General features: G+C 43.8%; 1 protein-coding gene across 1 annotated transcript in view; it reads right to left on the bottom strand.

Moving 5' to 3' along the window:
- Positions 1 to 1,931: 1,931 nt before the first annotated feature.
- Positions 1,932 to 10,462, bottom strand: part of RBM18 (RNA binding motif protein 18) — a 174,770-nt gene continuing 166,239 nt past the window's right edge. The window contains exon 6 of the mRNA XM_069241533.1: positions 1,932 to 4,144. Coding sequence (XP_069097634.1) covers positions 3,985 to 4,144 — 160 coding nt within the window. The 3' untranslated portion in view covers positions 1,932 to 3,984. The remainder of the gene's footprint in view (positions 4,145 to 10,462) is intronic.

Raw genomic sequence — 10,462 nt, 5'->3', positions numbered from 1 at the left:
AGTAGGTAAATAGATGTCCCATCCCCCTTTGTAAGGTGAGGCTTCGCACATTAAAGGTAACGTTTTCACTGAAATGTGAATTTGAGTCAGAGCGCTGCCTTAGTAGGGCCGGCCGCATCCCAGCTTAAACCTCCCCGGTCGGAAGGCGGCTCTTTTGCCTTGATTTAAGTCGGAGAAGGGACATTTAATGTAAGTCATTAAATTATTCCAAGACAGCTCCCAGGTCCGGACAGAGCCGCAGACACTGATAGCGGGATCCTCGCTGACCTTCGAGCCTGAAAGAGGGCACACGAGTGTTCACGAATAGTGAGAGGGTTTAGAGATAGAGCCGCAGTCCAGATCTAGGAGCTATACAAACTGAATAGCTGCACTTTAAGAACGAAAATAAAGGATTTATAATGCCCGCGCGAGAAACGGCGACAACTTCAAGGGCGTTTCGGAGGCAAGCTCACTGATCTATATATATCACCGTTAACGTAAAAGATCAATAAAATACATTCATGGTAAGGGCAGAAACAAAAATTATGAAAATAAAAACCATAAAACAGCACTACTAAATAACCACAGATACACAATATAAAACAAATAATGACAAATGTAACAAACGCAACAAGAAAAATATGCGCCAATTCATTTTGCACTTATTTTTTTTTTTACAATAAAACATGCGTTCAATTGTAATACAAATTACAGAAATTCTTATATTCGTGATATTTATTGTAATGCCAGAATGCCTTACCATGTACAAAATAATATCGAAAGTACTTTGGTTTTATATCGCGGCTGCGCTTAACCTCAGTGAGTTAAAAACACTCAATGGTACTCCTTTCATTAACCTCCGGAAGAGGAGAGGCGGAGCCCGCTAAAGACCGCCGCTAATGGCGACTTAATCTTCTGAGCTATCCTAGGTGGAAGCCTTTCAGACCCGTATAGCACCTGAGCAGTCCTGGGGACCCCTCCTCAGTGGCTTCCGTAGGGCGCCCCACAATACACCCCGCCCTCCGAGTATCATCACGGCTTCTAGCCGCCACGCGCACTGCGAACAAGGCACCGGTTCATCAGTACCTCCATCAGTCAGTCGGACGCACTCCGCCCCCCACCGCCGCAGCCCCCACCTAATCCCCAATCAGTAAGGCGAGAGGCCCGGGGCTCCCCAACAGGCCTCGGCTGTTGATTCCCTTTGACAGTCTAATTGGGCCCGTTGAAAGAACCAGGCGAGAGCCTTTCTGTCCGACACAAGTTCGGATTGTGTCCGGACGTTGAGAGTAAACAGCATCCCCTGCCTGCGGGGTACCTGCGACCCCAAGAAACGCCAAGGGGCGCCCGCGTTTACTGCGAAATCTGAAACACTCCACTCGCCCTTAAAGCGCTGCGAAGCGATCACGGCACGTGTCTGAGCGAGAACAGGATCTCAGTGAATGCGAAATCTGAGTGGGCTGCAAATCTGTGAATGCCAAATTTTATTTATTTATATATATATATATATATATATATATATATATATATATATATTGGAGTGGGAACCGCATTATAGAAGACCTGCCCATGTATTGGCAAGGGTCGCGCCAGACCTAGTTACGTTTATATTAAACGTGGTGCGTATATAATATCTCAGGTACCAGACTACAGAAGCAGACGAGCCATCAACTAAACGCATTAAAAATAAAACACAGCCCTTATTGCACGAACGGAGGCACATTTGCCTTTTCCAGCTTAGAATGAGTAACAACATGGAATATACGAGGGCTCCGGCTGCCATCCGAATGCACCCATTAATTTTGATCACCGTGAAAATCGTGTATGATGTGAGCTCGGAGCTGAAAACACCGGCCTGCAGAAAGCAGCTCTCACGGTCGAGACAACATAGCGCTAGCCTTTTCATCCTAAAACAGGACTGGGTTTGTGTTGGAGAGAAACAAGACAATCACAAATTAAGAAAAATCATCATTTTATTGGATGAACACTAAAACACACAGTAAAATGTCGGGGATTCCACACTTCAGAGAAGAGGTGTTTAATGCTCTTGAAAGGCATGTTCTCGCAATGCCCTAGACGCAACTAAACAACCTGAGGTCCCCTGTGTGTACACAGCCACCGGTCAGCAGAGCGCCTAGCACCCTCTAGCCCCTAGAACACTCCACGCCCCCCCCCCCCCCCCCCGCCCCCGGGGCCCCGTACAGCTAAAGGTAGCTGTGAGGAAGGACAGAGCCCGCCAATGTTGGTACCCGTGTCCCAAGGCGCCCTCACTCAGGGGCCTGTTCACAGGGTGCGCGCACGTACTCACGCACTCGAGGGGGCCCGTGGACTCTGCGGGGGGCCCATCCTGTATAAACCACGCACACAGCAGCCTCCCAGAGAATAAAAACTACTATACAATTGACATTTTAAAAAAGGTGTGCAACGTAGGAAGCGAAAGCGTGATGGGGAGCCACTGGTGATCTGTTTGTATTGATTAAATGTGGGTGTGTGAGTGTGAGTGCAGCTCGGGGTGTGTGTGTGTGTGGGGGGGGGGGTTATAAATCATATGTAGGTAGAGGGGCGCCGTCACTGCTTGTGATTAAACGAATCTTGCCTATACCCCTAAAAAAGGAACCATGACACTGTATCAACATGTGAGTAATTATACATATCTATATTGCAGTATATTTCAGTATTTTGATGGAACCATCACCCAAGACCATACATGTAACTGGGAAAAATCTAATACATGGATATGCTCAAAATGAATCTAGACAACATTCCATAGGTTTAAAATCTTCTACAAATAACCATCAATACAAAAGACTCTTCACTCCAACGCTGAGTTTATTTCAAGCACGTATGCTAATAGAAAGGGAGCCGGACAAGCTCAGCCTCAAAGAGGTACTTCAGGCTGGATAGCAATAGGTATCTCTGTCATTATCTGTCGTGTCACCGAGAGCAGTGTGCACGGAGAAGTGATAGGCGTGCACAGCTGCCCGGAGGCCCCCGTTACAGAAACGGGGGCGAGAAACACGTTCTACTCTTTAACCTGTGACGGGCAATGGAACAAACACTGATGAGAAAACGGACCGGGGAACCATCTGAACATGCATAACACGCTTTCTGTTCATAAATCATTTTACACGATGCAGAGATTTATTAATAAAAAAGAAATCTTAGTCCACGAACATGCCTGTTGTTTTATAAACAAAACCGACTGGCGATGCATTTTTTGCTACACGTGTAATAAAAACGGGAACAAACTGCTTGTGATTGGGGCTTGGCCCGATCTTTCACCTCTAAAAGCGGGTACAGGTAATTTCCACTTTGCGTTAGGTAAAGACAGCACAGCAAAGACTCTGGCGTAAACGCAGCTAGCGCCATTCAGTATCACACAAGTAACAAAAATGAGTCGCATTGACTTTCCCTGTATTTCATGTGAGCCCCCACTCGGATACATGGGTAAACCTGCAGCCAGTTTACCCAGGTCGGCAAATCACGGGAGCTCGGGATGTTAATTAAGGCCGTGATTTAATTGCCAGCAGGCTACAAAATGGCGGCGTGGAAGCTCTCACGTGGGAACAGCAGCAGCATCTAGAAAAGACACAGATCACCCGTATGTAGGATCGTGGACCTAATAAATACTTGAACTGAAAGATATAATCCTATTCTACACTCAAACACGTACCAGCATGCGGTAACAATACCCACAGGTGTTTGTCTATATATCAGTTTTCCTGATCTGCAACGAGCAGAATTGTAGTTTTTGGGCTATTTCCAGCACAATCCCAAATTGCAGGCAGCATATTTAGAAACACAATTTTTCGTTCTGTACACACGATACCAGTAAAGGATATTTGTAAAAATAGTTACATTTCAGTACAAAACAAAGGTAACAGGAAACGGTTGTGCTGTGTCTGGGCAGACTGTTCCACACCCCAATGTGCAAAGCCGTAGGGGCCGGGGCTGCAGGTACAAGGAGTCTGTTTTTATTACTATGTTGTCGCACTGCCCCCTCGCAGGCTATCTCCTGGACTTGCCGCCGCTCCTGGAATACGGGCCCGTCCTCCTTTTCTCCGGTGGCTTGAAGTATGAGTGGGTGGGCGGGACAGGGTGCTCCACGTCCGGGTTTTCGGCCATCATTTTCAGTTTGGCTTCGATGGCTTTAATTTTTGCACTGACACTAAAACGCAAAACACGGACAATTAAGCAGCAGTTTCTAAACGTTTTCACATTTTTTTTTTTTTTTTTGCATTCCGTAGGCACTTGGCTCAAACGTTATAGTACAATTTTTGCAGATGTTTTGCAAAGGCAATGCCTCACGGAAAAGAAGTTTGAGCGCTTATATGGTAGAACGTGGTATATTTAGATATTATTCGCTTGCAGACATATGATAGTCTGCCAGTGGAAAGCTGTCTACATGGAGAGGTGGCCTGGGACCACAAAGCCCACTGTGTAATCAGGGACCAGAGTTCGACAAGTGCCTTCTCCAATCACTTACCCTCACAGCACCTCAGATTCTACAACTGGCCACAACAGGATGCACTTACAGTAGAAAGCAGTTGCAACCAAATATTATGTACTAGACTTTCACTTTTCCAACGGTGTCAAGTATTCGGTGTTTGCCACACTTTTGTAGGCCCTGGACACACCGTGCTACAATGCGGCAGCATACGCACATAGACACACTTTAATGAAGAAAAAAAAACACTGGGTCCTATTTTATTTAAACACATGCAACGCACATGAAACTTGTAAAATAGAATTACTTGTGTTACAGAAATTAACGTCAGACATTTACCAGGTTATAAGTACTGTTCACATTCTAAACATTCCATACATTGGTGAAGTATTGTGTACAACTCTCTCTCTCTTTTACTTTTTTCCCCGGTGGGTAGTTCTTGTTAGAACCTGGTGTCCATAGGAAATGCATTTTTTGTTTTGCCTATAACGTTGGCGCTGTTTGACAAATCTTCACAAACTTTCAAAACTAGTATGCAAGTCAATTTTGCTGCTGTGTGGAAAGTTTTGGGATGATTCATCAAGCAGGGGCAGAGAAATAGGGGCGGGAACCCAAAACAGGGTTTTTACCCATGCTCCTAGGGATTTTAGACACTACTACAGCCCAAACCATCGATCAGAATGACACCAAATTTGGCAGAAAGCTAGATCTTGGTCTAGAAAGCATGCTTTTTGTGATTTGGCAAAAGCCCATTAAGTAGTTCTGGAGTTTTTAAAGGAAAAAGAAACATAGATATCTAGGGACACAGCTCCTTCGCGGATCCACGCACAGAGTATTCATGGATCAGGAGAAAAGCAATGCCTTGATTGGTTGACCGCCACCTGAGAGTAAAGTTGCAACTGACATTTTCTTTCACGCATTGGGGTCAGAGAGAGGGGTGGGGAGAAACCGAGACAATGAAAAACTGAAATAAGGGGTCAGGATACAGGTATCCTCACCCTTATAGGACAGATGGAGGGGTCTCTGAGAGACCCCTCATGGGAAAAAAAAAATCCCACGTTTTTTTTTTTGCCGATCCTTGGAACCGCAGCACTCAGCATGACCCCCACTGTAAATCTCTGATTAAGCTGCGGATCTTAAACCAAATGGAGTAAAAAAAAAAAAAATACACACCAAAACTCTTTGCGCACGGCCAAGGCCTTGCGAGACTGGGTGCATGCAGATGGGGGAGTTTGACTGCAAGGCCTGGCTGCAGGCCACCCCCCATTACTTGCGCACGGCCAGGGTGGTGGATGTATTATTGTATCGTAATTGGATATTACTTTACATAAAAAAAAAAAAAACACAGCAAATCACTGAAAAAAACCCTAAGCCTACAGGGACGTTATAGTTAGGTTGACATTTTACCCATACAAAATCAAAGGAATTTAGCAGTTATAGAAATACTTATCTGAATAAACTATAACTTACGCTGTGAAGTAACTTTAAGCCCTGAGTTATAGTTGTTTAACACAAGTATAACTAAAAACATAACTATAAGTAAATAACTATTAGAAAAAAAGAAAGGTTATGCGCACCCTGGCCTGCAGGCCACAAGTGAAGTTTTGGGCACCCTGGCCAGACCCCCCTCTCGCCTCCTTCCCCTTTTCTGGCTGCAAGTGACGTTTTGGACACCGATATCTGATCCCACCCACCCTGGCAGACCTTCCTCACTCCCTACCCCATGCTGATCAGGAGTGCAGTTTTTGGCACCCTTGCAGAAACTCCCTCCCCACCAACCCCTTTCCTCCTGCAGGTCATAAGTGCAGGCTTGGACACCTCGGCCACAACACCCTTCACTGTGGTGGGATATGAGCCAAGTTTGGTTCCCCCTGGCCTGATCGCTTCCCTCTAGCCCATACGTGGTGTATCTTGTTGAACATAAAACCAGTGGCAGTCGCTGAAATGCGCTAACTAGATGCATACACATGCACAAACAAAACACAAAGGGCTATTTAGGCGAGGTCAAATGGATACATTTACGCACCTTTGCGAATGGTAAGGAGTAACATACTGTTTTTGGGGTCAACAGGTCTCTATATGTGAAAAGTCAGCATTCAAGCAACACCACTACAATCTCACAAGTGTTTCTTGGTACATTCACGTGTAACAGGCTATTCATGGGAGGCAGGAGAGCACACTGCAAGAGTTGTTGCCACATGGAATACTTGGCAAGGGTCGGAACACAAAGACCTCCACAGCATACTGCCGAGAACCCAAATGCAGCCTGGAAGACCACCTTAAGGAAAAGTATTTAGGTAGCTCTCTACTATCACAAGAACTAAGCTCAGTAAACAACCAAAGGAGGGCTGCATAAGAATGTCTGTTAAGCAGAGGCACTGAATTCAATTACATGGAGTAGGCATCCATTTTGGATTTGGCTTCTCTTGATGCGCAAGAAAGACTCTTTTGTAGCAATAGCAATTATATGCATGTTGATATGGTTACGATCTAGCAGTCACATTTGTTAGACCTTTGGGAAGTGTGTCCCAGATAGACGGTGCAGCACCTTAGTCAATAACCGGCACAGAATACAGAGGGTGCTGTTCAAGATGGAGTTCCGTTTACTGTAGGTGGGTTGCTTTCAGTTCAACAAGAGGGCTGCTAAGTAGATGGCACCCCTCTAGGGTGTTGTTCCTGGATCATTAAAAGGGAGGGCCTCCAAGTATAGATGGGACAGCTACTGTATCAGTACCAGCGCTGCCTTAACAGAGATGGTGCAGTTCCTGGATCAATAACAGTGCTTCTTAAAGTTGGCAAGGCTCCCAGCCCAATATCTGGGTTACCTGTAAGGGAGGTGTGAAGTAAGGCTCTAAAAACCTTTCTTTTCAGGTTCTAATGAGCATGTCACAGCAGGCTTTAGTAGAGCTAGCCAACGATACCTTTGGGTATACGTGTGCTGTAGAAAAAAAATTGCAAGTCTGCCAAGTGTAGGTGTTGTTTCTTCGGATGAATAACAACAGCGGTCTAGCACAGATATTTCGACTCTTGTGTCAATAACATGGCTGCCTTTTAGAGATGCTGTTGCTCTCAGTAGTCTAGTATCGGTGGTGGTGATCGGAGATCAATAATAGGGCTGCACAGTAGAGATGGCACTGCTCCCAGATTAACAACAGGGTAGCCAAATATCGATGGTGGCGATCAGACATCAATAAAATGGCACCCCAGCTGAGGCTGTGCTGCTTCCAGATTAATAAAAGGGTAGCCTTGTATAAAGGGGGCCAATCATGAAAAGGGCTGCCTGGCAGAGATGTTGTTTTTTCTGGATCATTAACTTGTGACTAGAACAGATGGTGCAGCTATGGGGTAACTAAAATGGCTGGCTAGTACAGATGGTGCTGCTTCTTCATCAAGCACAATGATTCTAAGATGATATGGCCTTACACCCCTAGATCAATAACACCGCTGTCTAATCTTTCTGTTTCTGGATTAATAACATCCAGTAGATATGGCAAACATGCCAGTCTGCCTAGTAGGGATGGTGCTGATAACATGGCCTTTTGGTACGAATGGTGCTGCTCCTTCATTGATAAAGAGGCTTCTCAGTGGAGACAGTCCTACTTCTGCACCAATAAGACAACTTCCTTGTATATCTGGAACTGTTCCCCGATTAATGCCACTCCCATGAACTAGATATTATTTCACAGGACCTGTACTTTTTACATATGCATAGCAAGTGTGCCAATGTTACCCTTTATTCCATTTGTCAGTCTATAAATATCTTAATTTAAATCTTAATCACGTGTGTTTTATTTATTAGCGTACTGTACTGCAATCGAGGGATTCTATTGACATAAAACACAAGGCTAAAATCCAGCCTGATATTACTGGACCATCATAAATGAGTTACACATTCCACATCGTTTATAATCAAAGCACCAGACAAAAAATAAAAGGAGTTTCCCATTGTATTAAGTCCCTTATTCAAAGGAATGCAGTAATTCCTAAAATTATAGGAAACTGGATGAAATGAGACAATCCCCTGATAAAGTACTTGAACGCATGGATTTTGAGTGATAACAATGGCAAAAGATATAACCACTCTACCTCCAAAAAGGGTGGCTCACTTTCCTTTGGTATTACCTGTGGCCTGAGAGAAGTTGGTAAACATTAAACTCCTTTTTAGAAATACGTGTAGAAATGATCCATATTTTTATGGTTGATGGACCAGTTTCAAATTCCTCCTCTACCCACCGTTAATCCACCCGTTATAATTCAATTCTAGTTAAGATGGCCTTGACTACTTTACACCTTGATTTCAGTTTTTTTCCATGCCCAGACTCACTCTCAGAGTCACAGATTCGCAACACTACAGTCACAGGATGAACAGGGTGGGGGCTGCCAATTATAAGGATCCCTGACGGTGAGCGACGAAAGGAATAATACCTATTCTCCCATTAATTGATCACTTTCCCAGTGTCCGTGCTCCACTGGCAGTGCCCTCATGTCTGTCCGAATGCCCGAGTTCCACAGGACCAACCTCTATGTAGAAGTGCCAGTGTCTGCCTTCCCAGGCTTCCTTAAGTGTCAATACTTCAAAGTTGGTGTCCCGGAGGCCTGCATTTCATTATTCATCTTTAACACCCTAACCAATGTCTGCAAGTCCTTCTCCCAGCGATTGTCCTCGCTCCCAGTTTTACTCCGTGTTCATTGCAAGGGATGGCTTTAATCAGAACGAGCACCACAGAACAGGAAAGGGTCTTCCTTCGCCAGCCTCGAAAATTAGGCCCAGCAGCTTCTCCTGGACCTAGTTAAAGGATTCTGTTTTTCAATATTACGTATAAAACCAGGTAGCTCCAGGGTGCCAGCAAGATTCCATGAACGATCCATCTTGTAGGTAGGCATTTATAGAATAAAATTGCAGTGTTGAATGTGTATGCCAGCGAATAAAACCATGTTATATTGCACTTTCCAAAGGGAACTGAAAAAGTCATTCTTTGTCCATAACTTTGTCAATTTTAGACCAAATACGAAAAACACACGAATATTAAATGTGCTTAGCTATGGCAGTATGGTGAACGGAGGGGATGAGTTAAAAAAATTAATTTAAAAAAAAACAGTCTTTGTTGATGTGGTTTTTAAAACCGGATTCAACACAGAACACATAGAAGCATTAGTAATGATACAAGATCTAGCTTAATATTCAGAGTACTTCATTCGTTGGTAAGTTTAGGAATTCAGTAACACAAGATGCATGCACTCTATCACTTATCCATAGACTCACGCACCCATCAATCTACCCAGTCTTGCATCCATCAAACCACTCACCCACAAAAAATACGAGATCATCAAAAGTGCGAGAAAAAGAAAAATGAGCACATAAATGTAGTGCGCATATATGCTTGCAAAAAATAATAAAGAAAAATAGCACCACCTAAATACAGTAGGCATATATATACTTGCAATAAAAAAAAACATAAGTAAAAAGAAAAGAAACAGCAGTGGATGGCCACTTTGAAAATGTTTTAAATTTCCAACAATTTGACTATTTTTAGATTCAACACGTTGGTCATTTTGTAACCGGAAAAACATGATACACTATGTACAATATCATTCCAAGATGGCTGCTCAGTAGCCATCACACAGGCAGCTATAACGTGAACCTAATCACCACAATAACTAGACTAATGCTCTTAACATATGCGCCACACAACAATTAAGTAATTAAGTCAAACCTACTGCCTTTGCTTCAACTTTTCAGAACAAACAGATCAGAACTAGAACATCTGAAATACAATAATCTCAGAGAACCACCCAGATCTACAGACTATCATCGTTGGCTTGATACCATAACCAACTCAGGGCTACTGTATTACACATTAGATTTCTCACAAGACAGAAGTAAGGCATATAGCTATAAAATTACATATATGTATCAAATTACAGTCACACAACTTCAAATCTGTACCAAATTTCAGTTGTCCAAACAATATAGAACTACTTATTAAATGGCCTAAGAGGGGTTAGCCAAGTGCAAACCTTCTACGTCTGGGATTTGTT

The sequence above is a fragment of the Pleurodeles waltl genome, chromosome 6 (genome assembly GCF_031143425.1).
Source record: "Pleurodeles waltl isolate 20211129_DDA chromosome 6, aPleWal1.hap1.20221129, whole genome shotgun sequence".
NCBI classification, from domain to species: domain Eukaryota; kingdom Metazoa; phylum Chordata; class Amphibia; order Caudata; family Salamandridae; genus Pleurodeles; species Pleurodeles waltl.
Note: the sequence above shows the minus strand (reverse complement) of the source record. Positions and strands in the feature narration are given on the sequence as shown.